Source organism: Polyodon spathula, chromosome 12 (genome assembly GCF_017654505.1).
Source record: "Polyodon spathula isolate WHYD16114869_AA chromosome 12, ASM1765450v1, whole genome shotgun sequence".
Taxonomy (NCBI): domain Eukaryota; kingdom Metazoa; phylum Chordata; class Actinopteri; order Acipenseriformes; family Polyodontidae; genus Polyodon; species Polyodon spathula.
Window position 1 is genome coordinate 38,213,408 of NC_054545.1, and position 19,296 is coordinate 38,232,703.

The 19,296-nt window shown below is 43.5% G+C and overlaps 1 protein-coding gene across 2 annotated transcripts; it reads left to right on the plus strand.

The window, feature by feature from the left end:
- The first annotated feature begins 5,445 nt into the window (after nt 1-5,445).
- On the plus strand, nt 5,446-17,958 carry LOC121324990 (core histone macro-H2A.1-like). 2 transcript variants are annotated; one of them, XM_041267254.1, is made up of 9 exons: nt 5,446-5,547; nt 7,367-7,560; nt 7,978-8,084; nt 8,654-8,851; nt 9,710-9,820; nt 11,614-11,713; nt 16,002-16,091; nt 16,942-17,116; nt 17,325-17,958. In XM_041267254.1, the coding sequence occupies exons 2-9, from the start codon at nt 7,389-7,391 to the stop codon at nt 17,488-17,490; spliced, it is 1,119 nt and encodes a 372-aa protein (XP_041123188.1). In that variant the 5' UTR covers nt 5,446-5,547; nt 7,367-7,388; the 3' UTR covers nt 17,491-17,958. The 2 variants fall into 2 exon arrangements, with proteins under 2 accessions (XP_041123188.1, XP_041123189.1); XM_041267255.1 differs by lacking the exon at nt 11,614-11,713 and adding an exon at nt 12,459-12,549.
- The last annotated feature ends 1,338 nt before the right edge of the window (nt 17,959-19,296 follow it).

Sequence of the window (19,296 nt, forward strand, 5' to 3'; positions counted from 1 at the left end):
GCAACCAGGCAGGGGGAGCACAAGCTTCCAGCGCCCAAGAAGTGGGGGTGGGCTTGCACCCAAAGCCTAAGAGGGAGCTGTTCCCACCTCCACCTCTGCCTCCACCGCCTCCCCCACCGGGAGGAAAGCAGCAGAAGCTGCCTCTGCCTCCACCGCCTCCCCCACCAGGACGAGAGCAGCAGGAGCTGCCTCTGCCTCCTCCACCAGGACGAGAGCAGCAGGAGCTGCCTCTGCCTCTGCCTCCACCACTAAGAGGAGAGCAGCAGGAGGGAGACTGCCTTTAACTTCCGCCTCCACCATAAGAGATAGGACCAGGTTGTGATGCTAGCATTCCTCAGCAGTCACTGCATAAGCTGCTGAGGGGAGCACGGGGGGAAAACAGCCCGGCCGCAAAGAGCTGACTGCAGAGCAGGAATATTGAGGAGAGCATCTCGCTTTCTCACCCAGGAAAAACAGCGCCACCTCGAGGCCTTCGAATAGGCTGTGCAGCTTCCCCCACTGCGTCTGCCAGTTTAGGAAAGGTTGCTTTATTTTGTATTCCTGGTCTGGCCACCAAACAATAAAGCCCCCTGCAATACACACCAATGTGTAAAGCACAGAGGTAAATAATGTAAATGGTTTTGCAAACCAAAATAATAACGCACGTTAGCCACCCCACAATAACACAATACACGGTCACCGGTACGGGTGCGTGCTGTACTGCTCGTGGTGGGTGATAACAATTTTAACCCTTTGCGGTCCTATGTAGGGCCCTGTCCGGCATCATCAAAAAGACGTCAAGCACAGGTCTCTAGCCAAGAAAACCTTTCAATGGTCGGGATGTTATAGTAATAAAATAATGACTTGGATCGCATTATTGAGGAGTTTGATGATAAAAGGAGTGATTAGGAGAGGATTTATCAGTAATCATGTCTATAAAGAAGTATGTGAAAAATATAGCGAACAAGGGGTGGGGCTTGGCTGGAGATACAGTACTGAGTGTCCTTTTGCGATTCAAAACACTCAGGAATATTTTTAGTACGCTTTCTCTGCATCTTTCAGGGTCCAAGCAAAGGAAAAGACTTACGATTATCTGTCCCCTTTATGCTATCATGCATGAATCCTTGGTAAATGATTGCAGCTTTCTCTAGTCCCTGCAGCTGCTACATCGTTTACCTTTCGGGTCAGTACGTTCTTGTAACAGAGTCTCGCCACCTTCCAGGCTGACCGACTTCCCGACCCTGGAAATGAACTGTCAGGCCAGTTCGTCCAAAGACTTCCCCTTTCGCTACTTAGCGCCCTCACAGGTCAGGAGGAAGATTTACAACCAGAACTCATATTTCTGTCACAAGCAGTCAGAGAGAGAGGGAGAGAGAGAGGGAGAGAGTACATGTTTCTAGTGAGTTGTTGATATGAACTGGTGGGATGTATCTATTGAGTTTAAATATTGCTTACCCGCTAGTCAGTTTTGTTAGGAGCTATTTAGTTTGATAAGCAGGTGCCACTGCTGCACATACAGTATATTACTTGCTGACTGAGACTCGTGTGGTGATTTCTCAGATGGCTTTTTGAACAGTGTTACTGCTACTGCTTGCCTTGGCATTTTCTTTGTTCTGTTCTCTGATTAAATAAATACCACAGTATTTGCCAATTTTTCTGTAATTCTTAGTGACAGATATGAAAAAACTGATTGTGTAATGATTTAAATGCTGTTTCAGTTGTATGTTGACATTTTTACCTGCAGAAACACTGTAGATAATTGGTACTATTAAGGCATAGTAATATTAATAGATCAGGTAAGTAAGTTGGTCTATGATGTCATAGGTCATTCAAAATGCAAGACTCAGAACTGGGCAGACACATGGCAAATGACATTTAATAGAGAAAAGTGTAAGGTACTGCACGCAGGCAATAAAAATGTGCGTTATAAATATCATATGGGAGATACTGAAATTAAAGAAGGTATCTATGAAAAGACCTAGGAGTTTATGTTGACTCAGAAATGTCTTCATCTAGACAATGCTGGGAAGCTATAAAAAAGGCCCAAGATGCTCGGATATATTGTGAAAAGTGTTGAATTTTAATCAAGGGAAGTAATGTTAAAACTGTACAATGCATTAGTAAGACCTCATCTTGAATATTGTGTTCAGTTCTGATCACCTCACTTCAAAAAGGATATTGCTGCTCTAGAAAGAGTGCAAAGAAGAGCGACCAGTATTATTCTGGGTTTAAAAGGCATGTCATACGCAGACAGGCTAAAACATTTGAAACTATTTAGTCTTGAACAAAGAAGACTACGCGGCAACCTGATTCTATCATACAAAATTCTAAAAGATATTGAAAAAAAATGAAACAACGACCAGGGGTTACAAATATAGATTAGGCAAAGGGACATTCAGAACAGAAAATAGGAGGCACTTTTTTACATAGAGAATTGTAAGGGTCTGGAACCAACTGGGCAAAATGGCCTCCTCTTGTTTGTAAGGTTTCTTAATTTTTTATGTTCTTATAGCTGTGTGGTAAGACAATTATTACCGCACTGTCAGGTGATCTTGTTCAGCCAATCACAGCACTTAATTTATCCATTTTTATAAAGTGTAACAAAGCATAGCAAAGTGTAATAAAGCGCAGTGAAAGAATGGTAAAGCACAGGCTGGCATTTGTAAAGAATAGCGCGGTGAGGTACAGCATATTAATAAATGCGGTAAACTGTGCTAAATCCAGTTTAACAATGGGAAAAGTGAGGGGAAACTGCATCAATAGCTTTAGAGGGTATAATGAGAGACCTGTACTTTGTTCTATCTCTCCAGTAAATGGAATGCATCGCTTGTAAAGCCATGTACACCATCATTGTGAATGACTTGATTTTTTTAATCTACAGTGAGAAATGCAATGGGACATCATTTGAAGTGCCTGTGATTGGTCACTCTACGTTGGCTACGAGCATGCCCTTCTAAACTGAACAAAAATATAAAAGCAACATGTAAAGTGTTGGTCCCATGTTTCGTGAGCTGAAATACAAGATCCCAGAAATTTTCCATACGCACAAAAGCTTATTTCTCTCAAATTTTGTGCACAAATTTGTTTACATCCCTGTTAGTGAGCATTTCTCCTTTGCCAAGATAATCCATCCACCTGACAGGTGTGGCATATCAAGAAGCTGGAGAAGTGTGCTTTTCACGGATGAAGCCCGGTTTCAACTGTACCAGGCAGGTGGCAGACAGCGTGTATGGCATCGTGTGGGCGAGCGGTCAACATTGTGAACACAGTGCCCCATGGTGGCGGTGGGGTTATGGTATGGGCAGACATAAGCTACGGACAATGAACACAATTGCATTTTATCGATGGCAACTTGAATGCACAGAAATACCGTGACAAGATCCTGAGGCCCATTGTCGTGCAATTCATCCACCGCCATCGCCTCATGTTTCAGCATGATAATGCATGGCCCCATGTCGCAAGGATCTATACACAATTCCTGGAAGCTGAAAATGTCCCAGTTCTTCCATGGCCTGCATACTCACCAGACATGTCACCTATTGAGCATGTTTGGGATGCTCTGGATCGACGTGTACGACAACGTGTTCCAGTTCCCGCTAATATCCAGCAACTCTGCACAGCCATTGAAGAGGAGTGGGATAACATTCCACAGGCCACAATCAACAGCCTGATCAGCTCTATGCGAAGGAGATGTGTCGCGCTGCATGAGGCAAATGGTGGTCCTACCAGATACTGACTGGTTTTCTGATCCACGCCCCTACCTTTTTTTTAAGGTATCTGTGACCAACAGGTGCATATCTGTATTCCCAGTCATGTGAAATCCATAGATTAGGGCCTAATGTATTTATTTCAATTGACTGATTTCCTTATATGAATTGTAACCCAGTAAAATCTTTGAAATTGTTGCTTGTTGTGTTTATATTTTTGTTCAGTATAAAAGGTATAGCCCTAAGACTTTGAACTTTTTGGCCTAACTGCAAAGCACTGTGTTTGGCGCAAACCAAACACAGCGCATCACTCAAAGAACGCCATCCCTACTGTGAAGCATAGTGGTGGCAGCATCATGTTATGGGGATGTTTCTCATTGGCAGGGACTGGGGCACTTGTCAGGATAGAAGGGAAAATGAATGGAGCAAAGTACAGAGAAGTCCTTGAGGAAAACCTGCTGCCCTCTGCAAGAAAGCTGAAATTGGGATGGAGATTCACCTTTCAGCATAACAACAACCCAAAGCACACAGCCAAAGCTACACTGGAGTGGCTAAGGAACAAAAAGGTAAATGTCCTTGAGTGGCCCAGTCAGAACCCTGACCTAAATCCAATCGAACATTTGTAACATGAGTTGAAGATTGCTGTCCATCAACGCTCCCCAAGGAACTTCACAGAGCTTGAACAGTTTTGTAAAGAAGAAGGGTCAAATATTGTCAAATCTAGGTGTGCAAAGTTGGTAGAGACTTATCCCAACAGACTCACAGCTATAATTGCTGCCAAAGGTGCTTCCACCAAGTATTAACTCGGAGAGGGGGGTGGAACTTATCCAATTATGATCTTTCAGTTTTGTATTTTTAATATATAATTTTTTTTCACAATAAAAACGTATCGTGTGTGTAGATAAGTGGAAAAAAATCCTCATTTAAATGCATGAAACTCTGAAGCACTGACACAACAAAATGTGAAAAAAAAGTTCAAGGGGGTGTAGACTTTCTATAGGCACTGTACTTGAAACATGTTTCTGTTGGCTTTCAGCATTTCTTTATAACTTTGGGATTTGATGGGCCGTGGTTGTCCCCTGGTGGTATCGAAAAGCCTCTTGCAAGGTCAGTGAGGTCAAGGTGTTTTTAATGCACGGATGATGACAATATAGCATTTAGTCCAGTGGAAGCCAGTGTCTTTTTTGATTATGTCTACTCTAAGAAAGTTTGTGAAAACTGAGGAGAGAGGAGTGACCCTTTGCACTTTGTGGAAACTGTGGAGAAAGGAGTGACCCTGTGCACTTTGTGAAAACTGAGGGAAGATCTTGGATATGTCAGACTGATAAGCACTGTCAACAGGATAGGAATGTGTTCATGTTTAACACTGATAGGCTGTCACAAGGATATTAATGTGTTCATGTTTAACACTGATAGGCTGTCACAATGAACTTGATCATTTTACCCACTATTGTGTTTCATTTTTTCAATGTTTTCATGTAAAACAACAGAAGGACAGAAATTAAACGAATGTCGTCTTTTGATATCAACCATTCCTATATTGTTTGAAAAGATATGCAATTTGAAATGCCATCGCTTAACGCATACCCTGCATGAAGTCCTGAGACTCCACAGGGAATGCTGCACTACCCTAAAAACCAATACATTCAAATACAATCGGAGCCACAATCAAGTCGAAAATCGCCCGTGTCTGCTGTCACTGCACAGAACTCCTTCTCTTACTGGAGCGTTCTGACTCCGCTCGCTGTGGATTGTGGGAGTGTGGCTGGGAGACGCTGACCTGAGTCAGTGCTTGTGACTGTAGTGTATTTGTAGCGGGGAGAGAAGCAGCAGTAGACATATTGAACTAGTGCTTTATCCTGTAAGTACTGCCACTGCAATTATTTAAGCTTGATTAACCCCCGCGTAGTGTGCGAGATCCCGTTTTGTAAAAGCGACACGCTCTGTTCCCAGTCGGGTGTCCTATACACTTAATCCTGTCTGTGTTTATAAACAAACGCAGGCCTGGTGATGATATTTCAGTGTTATATGCTGGCAGGCTACCGGTATTGTAGTTAGGTTTGCAACCCTTGTATTTGCTTTATTTCTGTGTTTATTTCGCATTGCCTACCGTAGTCGCACAATAACTTGCATTCCTTATTGTCAAATGAAGATTGTGGCGTGCACGGTTACTGTGCTTACTGTTTTCAGCGGAGCGATACTGCTGGTCTTGCCAAACCCAGAAAGCGCAGCTGTTTTTGCACCGCATTGATTGGAGATGAGTCATGCGAACAGCAATCGCGTTGCATAGAGTTTGATAAACAGAGCTCGCAGAGAGGATTCGGTAAATCTATACTGCACTTTCTCAATAAATATCACATCACTGGAGATGGCAATGGGAAAGAAACGATCACGATAGTAACGCACTATATTTGCGTGTCCCATAGTTTAGCGGTATGTTACTGCATGACCATTAATAATATAATGACCCTCGGGTTGTTGCTGTACAATTGTGGACAAAAATACTGAATGAGTAGCTGTATATACATACAGTATATCTGTTGAGAAAGCCCAGAGAGCCGCAGCGCTGCTGTAGACTGCGTGTGTGTGACGTGCCTGCACTGTAGCGGGTTGCCTGGAAAAGTAGGCTGTGCAGAAAAAGAGATATTGTTCAGAAGCCCGTACTTGAGCGTGCTATCAATAATGGAGCTTTATCGAGTGTTTTTTATTAGTGGTATTCAATTCACAAGTTGACACAGTTGCAGGTTGTATAGTACAACGAACTTGTTTTGCCCTTGTTTCTGATGGAAATGTTTTTTTTTTTTTTTTTGTTAGTTACCCTAGGTCGCAGGGTTAAGTGATTTTGTGTGTGTATATATATATATATATATATATATATATATATATATATATATATATATAATAACAGTACAGAATGGAAAACAACACAGAAATGCCCACGACGGCTGCAGCGTATAGATATGTCTGCATGGAAGCACACCAGTCCTAAGCAGAGTCTCTTTTACCCCTTGTCTTGTATTTTTAGGTTTCTAATAGCAACCGTCAATTGTTCAGGATCAGCCAACCACAATAATCTTTAATTTGAACTTTTTCTGAATGCATGAAACGAATGAACAAAAGCTGCACCTTTGAGTTGTTCTGCTGTTACCTAGCAACAGATGCATTGCTGACATGAGGAAGCCCCAGAGGAAGTAACATTTATTTAAAGCTGCGGACTGTAGCTTGCTTTTTGCCTTATCACAGATGGACAGAAGACTCCCGTTGCATAGCAGTCCGATCCATTCCTAGTTTTACAATTGGTTTAACACCTGAGTTTATTACTTATACGCTGTGGCTGTTCAAGCTTGTAGTAAAACCTGGAATGGGTGAAACTTCTGTGCAATTGGATTTGGAAAAAACAGTATGTTTGGTAAATAGTTTAGTACTGGCTGTATTGTTAACGTTTCACATACTGACACATAATGACCTCGCCATTGTGTTACTCCCGATTTGCATTACCTGTGTAAAACAGCACTCTAGCTTCGGAGGGGGGTTTCTCGTAGGGATCACATTGCGAAGGCTGGGGTCCTGAACAGCAAGTCATACCTATGACCAGCACAGTGCTGACAGTCAGGATTGAGAGACTGATGAACTGTATCACAACTGAGAGCACTGAATGCCTTTCCCTCCTGCTGTGGCAGCACCACACCGAATACTGGCACCATGTCCAGCCGAGGAGGAAAGAAGAAGACCACCAAGACATCTCGCTCCACGAAGGCCGGTGTGATCTTCCCCGTGGGGCGCATGCTGCGCTACATCAAGAAGGGGCACCCCAAGTACAGGATCGGGGTGGGGGCGCCTGTGTACATGGCAGCCGTGCTGGAGTATCTCACAGGTAAGAAGGGCTGCAGGGACCCTGGGGCTAGGGCAGAGTTTGCTGAAGTAGTCAGTAAGCCTAAGCAGCAACAGCAATGGAAAATATCCCCAATAGGGCAGAAAACAGGTAGGAGATGTTTGTAAAAGTGGAGCTGGAGCTGTGAGGATCCCTTTAGCGCCTCCTGCAGGGCGTTGGTGTTCCACACATCTCCTCTCCAGCGCAAGGCCTGTGGGGCTTGGGTTTGTGTGGTTGCCGTGGAAACCAGCCAGGTAAGCTTTACATCACAGTCTGGTGCTCTTGGGTGTATGGCCTCAAAGGAATCAATGCCCAGCTGCAGCCAGACCTACAAAACCCCTCTCAGTTCACTTAACCGATCACTAATACAATGCCACCCAAGACGCGCTCTAATTCAAACTGCCATATGCTTTGTTTCAGCTGAAATCTTAGAGCTGGCGGGAAACGCTGCTCGGGATAACAAGAAAGGCCGGGTCACTCCCAGACACATCCTGCTGGCGATCGCCAATGATGAAGAGCTGAACCAGGTACAGGGCTCTCACTGCTGCTCCCAGGCGGCTCCACAGTACAGTACAGTTACTGCCAAGGCTTTGTGTTACATTTGGGACTAGATGTGAACCTGAAATAAACAACTCAGATGTTTCATGTAGGCACCTGCAAGTGGTCTTAAATTGATTGGTTTTTTCCTTCCAGAATGCATTGTGATAATGATGATGGAGTCATTCTGGAGCTGGTTTAGAGTGAATACAGTAGTCTTGAGATTCTGGTCTCTTAATGCTGCATGGTATTTTTTTTCTCATGAACCTGCTTTAAGAAAAGCTCGTTTTCAGATTTCAGTACATCAGACTGCATTCCCACAGCTTAGCTCTAGCGCTTCTTATCTTCCTTGAGTTGTCATTTTGTTTCCGTCATTGTAGCCTTTTATTTAATGTATTATGCATTGTTCCTCACTAGCTTGTAAAGCACTTTGCGATGGTGTTCCACTGTAAAAGGCGCTATATAAAATAAATACTGATGGATGGGGGGTTTGATTGATTGATCGATTGATGGTAGTAAAAGGAAGCCCTAACCCTTCAAGCCTCGTTCTCATTCCCAGCTGCTAAAAGGAGTTACAATTGCCGCCGGAGGAGTTTTACCCAACATTCACCCCGAGCTGCTCGCCAAGAAGCGGGGTTCAAAGGGCAAGTTGGAGGCCATCATCACCCCGCCTCCCGCCAAGAAATCCAAGCTCCCCCCCGCCAAGAAAACTGGGCCGAAGAGAGCAGGGAGCAAGAAGGGAGCTGGAGGAAAGAAGGTGAGCATCATGTAATACCCTGAGAAACATGTAGAGACAGCAGAGCTGTTCCTTTTTCTCTTTGACTCCCTCAGCTATTGAACATGACAGAGTAACATGAAAGCTGACTGGAAGGTCCCAAGCAGGAGCCCGTGTCCAGTGCTGCCCTGCAGTCCTGCAAACCTCTTGACATGGTTAGAAAGCAGTAGCTGCTCAGAGGGGGCGATAAGGGAGCTTCACTGGAGTTACTTTTTTTATGCTTCTTGATCTTTAAATAATAGGTGGTAATTTTCTCAGTGCATGCAAACGATCTGAATAATCAAACAACCTCAATATTTATAATGAACTTCTGTAATATCAGAGCATGGTGAAATTGTGCATGCAAAAAAAAATTTGAAAGGAATCCAGAGGACATGCTAATTGGGAGTGTATTCGAAAGGATTCCAGAGGACATGCTAATTGAGAGTGTATTCGAAAGGATTCCAGAGGACATGCTAATTGAGTGTGTATTCGAAAGGATTCCAGAGGACATGCTAATTGAGTGTGTATTCGAAAGGATTCCAGAGGACATGCTAATTGAGAGTGTATTTGAAAGGATTCCAGAGGACATGCTGATTGAGTGTGTGTTTAAATCCGGAGGACATGCTAATTGAGTGTGTGTTTGAATCCGGAGGACATGCCAATTGAGTGTTTGTTTGAATCCAGAGGACATGCTAATTGAGTGTGTATTTGAAAGGATTCCAGAGGACGTGCTGATTGAGTGTGTGTTTAAATCCGGAGGACATGCTAATTGAGTGTGTGTTTGAATCCAGAGGACATGCCAATTGAGTGTGTATTGTCACAGTGTGATTCAGTTGCTCTCTGTTTGCTTCCCTTTAGAAGAAGCAGGGAGAGGTCAGCAAAGCAGCTAACGCCGACAGCACCACTGAGGGGCCCCCAGCGGACGGGTTCACTGTCCTCTCCACCAAGAGCCTCTTCCTGGGGCAAAAGGTACTGCTGAGTGCATCCTGCAGAGCATACTGCGCTGTGCTTCATTTCCAAGAGCCCCTATACAAGTTTACTGTGGAAAAGAGTGGTAAAAGCAATGTAAAGTGCAGCAAGTGAAAGTATAATGGAAGCACAGACACCAATTGGAAATCATTAGGAACCATGCATAGTGACAAACATGGTTAGCCACAGAAAAGCACTTTAAATGCACATTCTGAGCATGGGGAAGGCAAGGCCAATGTGTCAGTATCCCATGGGAAACTTATAAGATAGATATGGGAGCATGCATGGTATCTATGTATGTATGACTAAATAGGGATTCAAATAAGCTTGCAATGTGCTTACAATGCCAGTATAACAATAAGGACAGCATGTAGTGTGATTGCTGCTCTGCAGATACAAGTGACACTCCTCTCCTCTCTGGTCTGCTCTTCTCCTCTCAACTGCTCTTCACCTCTCCGCTCCGCTTCTTTCTGCTCCTCTCCGCTCCTTTCTGCTCCACTCCACTCTGCTCCTCTCCGCTCTGCTCATCTCCTCTCCTCTCCTCTCCAGTCCTTTCCACTCCTGTCTGCTTCTCTCCGCTCCTATGTGCTCCTCTATGCTCCTCTCCTCTCTGCTCTGCTCCTCTCCGCTCTGCTCCTCTCCGCTTTTTCGCTCTGCTCCTCTCCTCTCCTCTCCGCTCCTCTCCTCTCTGCTCCTTTGTGCTCCTTTCTGCTCCTCTCTGCTCCTCTCCTCTCTGCTCCACTCCTCTTCTCTCCTCTCCTCTTTGCTTCTCTCCTCTCCACTCCTTTCTGCTCCTGTCCTCTCCACTCTGCTCCTCTCCCCTCCCCTCTCCTCTCCCTCCCTTCCTTCCACACACACAGACACCTCTTTCAAAACACTCATAGCTGTAGCTTGTTGCCATTAAATGAAGTATACAGAATCAGAAGCTGTTTTTGAAGAGCTCTCTACTTCAGCGGGGAGTCAGGCTTCTTTTTTTGGAAACACAAAGTAAATAACAAATAAAGTCCTAAGCCTTGCTCCCCAAGCTGTTGCTAAGCAACTGGGCACCGATCGGAGGACAGAAGGTCAAAAAAACAAAACCAGCCTTGTCTTTCCCAATCCTGGAATATGAAACAGAAATGCAAGCCCATTGGGCAGGAGTTCTCCCTAATGATGCTGCACGTTGAATTGCGTCATCGCCTGTAATTATTGTACTCTTAACCACTTGACAACTTCTGTGCTGTACACATTACTGAATATGAAGTGTGCCAGAGTACTGGGGCTTTCATTATTATTTTAAGCAGGAATGCAATGATAATGTAGAACAGAATGAGCGTCATTTAAAAATGTATTGGATTTGTATGCTGAGTCATGAGAAGACACAGTCAAGATTAAGCTATGGATAAGATCAGTCGGATCATAAACCTTTAGGATTAGATCTGTACCGAATAGCAGGAGCATGTGCAGTAGTATTTACTGACAGTGCTGCCAAAGCTGTCCTGCTACCTTTATTACAGTGTGTCTGTTTTGTTATTTGGTACTGTTCAAACACCATCATAAGGACCGCTGTGTCACCACAAGCTTGTGGGAGGATGTTATGTGTGTGGATCAGAATAAATATGAAAAAATACAGGAGTTGATATGTAAAAGCCATCCTCCCATTCATTCACCAGTAGGACTGCATTAGCAGTGGGGCTTGTTTAACTTGAGCTTCCCTTGCTTTCCTTAGCTGGGACTCTTGCCAGGTGCACACACAATCCCAGACTCCTTGAGCTGGCCTGCTTTCCTGCTGCATGTCTTTTCTTTCTTTCCAGCTGAACCTCATTCACAGTGAAATCACTAACTTGGCTGGGTTTGATGTGGAGGCTGTTATCAATCCTACCAATGCTGACATTGACCTTAAAGATGATCTAGGTAAAGGGATGGTATCTATTCTCACCCACACTCTGGCTTGCAGAGCTGCAAGGAATACAATTGAAGTGATGCACAGAGCGCATCTTTCCAAGAGCATATATATATATATATATCATGCATATTCACAAGAAAAGGATTGTATTTGTTCAAGGTCTATATTGCGTTTGTTAACCAGTCGTTTCAGTTCGTTCTATGACAGCTCTGAAGTCCACTGTTAATTGTTTCATATTCTGTAAAGATACAGGAAATCCTTGACAAGTACAAAACTAAACTAAATAAATTAGTGGCCTGTATAACTACTGCAAAAATCAAATGAACCAACGTATTGCTGCATTAGATGTGAATCCTACAGCACTGCCTGTTACACAAGAAAAAGCACATATTTAGTTTGGCGTTGTCTTTCAAGGATTGTGCCGAATCTCTGCAGAGAGGGTGTAACAAAATTAAGTTGTGATTAGGTTCTGCTTGCTGTGACTGCGTTGTATTCCATGCGTCCCTCCAGTCTCCTCAAGGATCTCATCTTCCATCACACTTCAATTGATTTTCAGCTTGCTCTCTCTCTCTCTCTCTCTCTCTCTCTCTCTCTCTCTCTCTCTCTCTCTCTCTCTCTCTCTCTCTCTCTCTCTCTCTGTCTTTGTTTTTCCCACGAGCCTGGCATGGGAGGAATTCTTTCCTAAATGTTCTCATCAGTTCCCATCATGTCCCCCAGTGGTTCTGACTCCATGTTATTTGCCTACTGTTGTAGTTGCAAGTTGTGCAGGCTGACATTGCCACCATTGACAGCGACGCTGTAATCCACCCGACCAATACTGATCTCTACACAGGAGGGGAAGTAGGTAATGAGCCTTTCTCACTGCAGCTCGCTGTGTCCTGTGTGCATCGCCCTCCTGCTTCCAGCTGTCCTTCTCATTCATTCACTGCTGCGCTCCCTTCCCTTCTTGCATGGTGCTGTTCAGACTTCACACCTCACCAGCCCACTTCCACCCCTGTGTTTCAGCAGATCTGCATAGTAAAGCATCATGAAACCAGAGATTCGCTGCCAGCCGCTGTGTTTCTGTAAAGCAACAGCAACACTCAGCCCTGTATTCATTATTGGACCAATTCTCTCATATTACTGAATTACAAATGGTACACTGAAATTTCGTTCTGTTCGATATTTTATTTTAAAACACTTAAACTCAAAATCAATTATTGTAAGGTGACATTGGTTTTATGTTGGGAAATATTTTTAAGAAAAATAAAAAACTGAAATATCTTGCTTGCATAAGTATTCAACCCCCACACATTAATATTTGGTAGAGCCACCTTTCGCTGCAATAACAGCTTTAAGTCTGTTGGGGTAAGTATGTACCAGCTTTGCACACAGTGTCGAAGTTATTTTGGCACATTCTTCTTGGCAGATTTGCTCCAGGTTGTTCAGGTTGGTTGGACGACGCTTGTGGACCGCAATTTTCAAATAGTGCCACAGATTCTCGATATGATTGAGATCAGGACTTTGACTGGGCCACTGTAGGATATTCACCTTTTTGTTCTTGAGCCACTCAAGTGTTGCTTTGGCCTTGTGCTTGGGATCATTGTCCTGCTGAAAGGTGAATTTCTTCCCAAGCTTCAGTTTTTTAGCAGACTGAAGCAGATTCTCTTGCAGTATTTTCCTGTATTTTGCTCCATCCATTCTTCCTTCAGTTGTAACAAGATGCCCAGTCCCTGCTGATGAGAAGCATCCCCACAGCATGATGCTGCCACCACCATACTTCACTGTAGGGATGGTGTGTCCTGAGGCATGAGCAGTGTTAGGTTTGCGCCACACATAGCGCTTTGAGTTTTGGCCAAAAAGCTCTATCCTGGGCTCATCTGACCACAAAACCTTTTCCCACATCGCAGCTGGGTCACTCTCATGCTTTCTGGCAAACTCAGATGGTACTTTTTGAGTAACTGATTCTTTCTTGCCACCCTCCCATACAGGCCAGTGTAATGCAGAGCTCTTGATATGGTTGACTGGTGCACCATTACTCCACTCCCATCCACTGAACTCTGTAGCTCCTTCAAAGTGATTGTTGGCCTCTCTGTGGCTTCTCTCACAAGTCCTTCTTGTTTGAGCGTTGAGTTTTGAGGGACGGCCTTTTCTTGGCAGTGCCTGGGTGGTGTGATGCAGCTTCCACTTCCTGATTATTGATCCAACTGTGCTCTCTGGGATATCCAAACACTTAGATATTATTTTGTACCCTTTCCCTAATCTATGCTTTTGTATTACTTTATCTCTAACTTCTGTAGAATGCTCTTTGGTCTTCATTTTCCTTCCGATTCACAGCCTTACCAATGATCCTTCAACAGTGGGGTTTTTATCCAGAAAATGTGACAGCAACTTTAATCACAGGTTCACAGGTGGAGGCCAATGGTAAGGTAATTGTGTCCTCGTTAGGGCAATTTCTTTCATCGGTGCAAACTGGGAGCTTCCACAGCAAAGGGGTTGAATACTTATGCAAGCAAGATATTTCAGTTTTTTATTTTTCTTAAAAATACTTCCCAACATAAAACCAATGTCACCTTACAATAATTGATTCTGAGTTTCAGTGTTTAAAAATAAAATATCAAACAGAATGAAATTTATAATTATATGTGTTGGTGTGTGGTATGTTGTCCGTATCATATATAGTATATATATATATATATATATATATATATATATATATATTATATATATATATATACATACATACATACTTACATACATACATGCACCCTAGTGAGGAGAGCACTGCAGGGAACGTTAGCAGATAGAGAAAGGCTTGGCCTCGTGTAGTTAATTAAATACATGACATGCCTGGCACATCAGTAGCACACTGAAGCAGGTGAAAACTAATGAAGACAATGAAGGCAATGGTGTTGTACTGTAGCAGCACCTGCTGTGGGGTTCAGAGCAAGGTCAGTGGGATTAAGACAGAGCCCACGGTTACCAGCAGAATGCAAGTACAGTTAGAGATGCAGTCACATGACCAGTGCTAGGGTATATAGAGATGCAATCACATGACCAGCGCTAGAGTTGTATAGAGATACAGTCACATGACCAGCGCTAGGGTTATATAGAGAGATGCAATCACATGACCAGCGCTAGGATTATATATGGAGATGCAATCACATGACCAGCGTTAGGATTATATATGGAGATGCAATCACATGACCAGCACTAGGATTATGTAGAGATGCAATCACATGACCAGCGCTAGGATTATATATGGAGATGTAATCACATGACCAGCACTAGGATTATGTGTCTTGTTCTTCTGGCTCTCCCACTGAGACTGCTGGAAGATGAGACTGCATGACACACTTTGCCCTTTACCTGACCTGGGTTTAAACAGCGATGCTGACAATCGCACCACTCTGCCTGCTTTGTTCTTATTTGTGCTTGGATTTCTGTGCTGAAGCAGTTTGTGGGCGGTGTGTAAATAGGCGGTCTCTGCACTGCAGAAACCCTTCCTTTCCTTCTCTCTGGGCTCTCGGCATACCTACCGTGCAAATGGAAATGGAGAGATTTAGAGAGCGCTGTGTCAGCTCCCTGTAAGTAACCCAAGGCATCACTTAAAAACAGCTGTGGAAGATCCTATTCAGGGGTAATGTTAAGTTCACTCAATTACCTGAGTTGTTTGGAAACAGTCCAAATTGCTGCACAAGCTGATCATTCCCTCAGTTTCCCTGTCAGTTAAAACAGGTACATGAGGCTGGATGGGCTGGAAACTCCCCAGGCCTCAGTCTGGATATTTGGATTCTGTATTGAAAAGTTAGAGTTCAAAGAAAGCTAACGGGTAGGAATAGCAGTAAGTGTGTGATGGTGCCCAGAGAGACTCCACAACTTCTAAGACTAACTGGCTGACTTGTGTTTCCCTTACTTGCTGAATCCGGTAACGTTTTGCATGAAGTAGTGTCTCTAATTGCTGTGTATTTACATTGTAGTTACTTATCAAATACATGTGTACTTACACAGAATGCATATATAATGTACTTAATGTGTAAATCTTTATGCACAGTACAACCCTAACTCTAACCCTTTTGTAATACAATTGTGTATTTGCATGTATTGTGTAAAGAGATTTCCACATTAAGTACGTTGTAACTGTGCAGAATAACATTGTAGTGATGTGTAATGCTCATGTATTTACTAAGTAACCGCCATGAAATGTACAGTAATCTGAGACACTTCATGCAAAGTGTGACCCAGAATCCTAACACAGAAGCTGCTAGCATGTCATGTCTCTTGTGGCACTAATAATTCGGGGGTGTTGTTGATCAGGGAACGCTCTGGAGAAGAAAGGGGGCAAGGAGTTTGGGGAGGCGGTCAGCGAGCTGCGCAAGAAGAATGGCCCGCTGGACGTGGCAGGAGGTGAGTCTCCATTCCCTTCTTTAAAAAAAAACAAAACATTTCAACGTGCTGTTCCGCTGCTTACAATTGGGAAATGCAAATGGAAATGAATCTGGAATCCAGGTTAGGGTTTGCGTCTCTCTGGTTCTCGTTGTTTTGATGGCTCGGCTGGTTTTTCATTGCAGTGGGTCAGTTGCAGCGAATGTGCAGATGTAGTACAGAGCTGCATAGTAAGCTGCGGACTCGCTAATACTGTACTATCTCGGGATCATCCCCAGCTGTGTACTAACTTTGTATCAATTGCAACGAAAAAAGATGGGGAACAAAGTTGGGGTTCAGCTCTTTATTTTAGTGCGCTACCAAATAGGAACTGAAGGGGGCGCTCAAACTCTCAGTGATTGCTTCCAGCCAATTTCAAGTTACTTATAACGTTGTATAGTTAACTTGAAATCTCCAACTGCTTAAAAGCTGAAAACAATTAAAAAGGTATTCTTGAGCTAATGAATAGTTCAGTTAAGGGTTCAATTAAGTAATTGAGAACTGAGGTGGAATGAAACCCAGTCGACACAGGGGGTCCCAAGGACCCCCGTTGGAAACCGCTGCTATAGAGGCCAATAGCACTGACTTTGGGTTTGTTGCAATTGAGAACATTTTTAATATATGCAGCTGGGGACTACCTTGAGCTGCTAAGTTTGTTGTAACTGGTATTAAATTGTGTACTGGTTTAGTATCGTCCTCTGTACTAACCCCGGGCTCATCCCCACTTAGTACGCTCCTTACAGTTTGTTGCAATTGACCATCGTTATCGAGCCTATTGTTTGCTTCTCTCCTGGTTCTCGCTGTTGTTTTGATGGCTGTGCTTGTTTTGCAGCGGCTCTGAGTCCAGGCTTCGGGCTCCCTGCTAAGTTTGTGATTCACTGCAACAGCCCGGGTTGGGGCTCTGACAAGTGCGAAGAGCTGCTGGAGAAGACAGTGAAGAACTGCCTGGCGCTGGCGGATGAGAAGAAGCTCAAGTCAATCGCGTTCCCTTCTATTGGCAGCGGCAGGTAAGGCTCTTCCTCCCCGTATGTGAAATCAAGCACTGCAGCTCAGCGCAACAAAGTAATGGGCTGGATTCACAAATTCCAAGTCATCTTAGCACACTTTCTGTCTGAATGGAACAACAATACTGATACAGTACTGATACTGGTAAGTGAGGTAACGGCACTGAGGCAGTGGTTCAAAGTGGTTGAAACGTTCTTGTTTGTTTGGTAGGAATGGATTCCCAAAGCAGACTGCAGCTCAGCTTATCCTGAAAGCCATCTCCAGCTACTTCGTCTCCACGATGTCCTCTTCCATCAAGACGGTTTTCTTCGTGCTGTTCGACAGCGAGAGTATAGGGATCTACGTGCAGGAGATGGCGAAGCTCGATGCCAATTAAACTTTTAAACTTGAACCAGCGTCAGCTTCACTGCGTCTGATTAAACAGGGGGAGGGGGCTTTTTCTGATACGTTTTTTTTTTTTTTTTTAACATTTCCTAAAATGTCTGTTTTGATTATGCTCTGCGTCATGGACGGCTTTGGAATTTGATGTCATTTAGATGAGCGCTTCTCAACCGGGGGCGTGTCAAACCTTCTAGGGGGCGTGGCCAGCGTTTGATTTGTTTTTACTGAAAGGTCGAATCATGTTCATAGCTTCAGGTTTATTCTTTTTTTTTTTCGTGTGGAAGGGAAGCTGCAGGTACTTTTTGTAACTGTGTCGTGCTTCTTACTATGTGTCGCACAGATTTAGATTTCTTTGTTTATGATAAACTGGTGCTGCAGACTTTCATGTTTATATTGTGTATAATTAACGGTGCCAATGAAGTATGTAATGTATAGTGTTTTAGTAAAATACTGGGATGTTTCATGTGGCGTGTTTCTCTTTGAGTCATTCTTTTTTCTCTCAGTTTCGGATGTTTTAATTCCAAGGTGAGGTTGAAATGTTGCATCATTGCCTGTCAGCCGTGTTTAATCTCAGGTTATCACCCATAGTCAATGCGATTCCAGCTTGTGCTCTTTGCCTTTCCACTTCACTTCTCATTGTCCAGTGTGAGAGTCACTGCTGTCATTGGAATAGGTGCTTCTCATTGTCCAGTGTGAGAGTCACTGCTGTCAATGGAATAGGTGCTTCTCATTGTCCAGTGTGAGAGTCACTGCTGTCATTGGAATAGGTGCTTCTCATTGTCCAGTGTGAGAGTCACTGCTGTCATTGGAATAGATGCTTCTCATTGTCCAGTGTGAGAGTCACTGCTGTCATTGGAATAGGTGCTTCTCATTGTCCAGTGTGAGAGTCACTGCTGTCATTGGAATAGGTGCTTCTCATTGTCCAGTGTGAGAGTCACTGCTGTCATTGGAATAGGTGCTTCTCATTGTCCAGTGTGAGAGTCACTGCTGTCATTGGAATAGGTGCTTCTCATTGTCTAGTGTGAGAGTCACTGCTGTCAATGGAATAGGTGCTTCTCATTGTCCAGTGTGAGAGTCACTGCTGTCATTGGAAAACCTGGACAAAGAAAATAAAACCGAATCAATATGGGTCAGAATAACAGACAAAAATTCAAAAGGCATAATAATAGGAGCATGCTATAGACCGCCAGATTCAGACGGTGAGCACAATAATCTGTTATACAATGACATTAGAAATGTGTGTAGCAAAGGAGAAGCCATACTAATGGGGGATTTCAACTTCCCCCAAATAAAATGGGAAAACCCGGTGGGTAGCGCGAAGGATGAAATAGAAATGGTGGAAATGACAAATGACTGCTTCCTAACACAATTTGTGAAGGCACCCACTAGAGGGGAGGCATGCCTTGATTTAGTCTTTTCAAATAACGAAGATAGAATAACTAAAACAGAGGTCAGAGAACCACTGGCAAACTCAGACCACAACATGGTCTCATTTGAAGTGTTTTTTAAATCCTCAAAAGTAAAGACTAAAGCTAAGGTTTACAATTTTAGAAAAGCAAACTATGAAGGCATGAAACAGAGACTAACAGAAGTAGATTGGAGTAAAATAGAGAAAACACCCACAGAAGAAGGATGGTTGTTCTTCAAAAACGTAGTACTAGAGGCGCAAAACAATTACATCCCTAAAGTAGACAAATCTAAATGTAAAACTAAATTGCCAAAATGGTTTAATAGATCAATTAAAAAAAATATTCAGCGAAAAAAGGCACTTTACAGAGCATTAAAAAAAGACCAAAAAGAA

Excerpts from the sequence above, each read along its gene's own strand:
- LOC121324990 (XM_041267254.1), top strand. The coding sequence starts at position 7,389 with ATGTCCAGCCGAGGAGGAAAGAAGAAGACCACCAAGACATCTCGCTCC. Across the intron at positions 8,085-8,653 it reads ATGATGAAGAGCTGAACCAG|CTGCTAAAAGGAGTTACAAT; the intron begins GTACAGGGCTCT and ends TCTCATTCCCAG. Across the intron at positions 17,117-17,324 it reads CCTTCTATTGGCAGCGGCAG|GAATGGATTCCCAAAGCAGA; the intron begins GTAAGGCTCTTC and ends TTTGTTTGGTAG.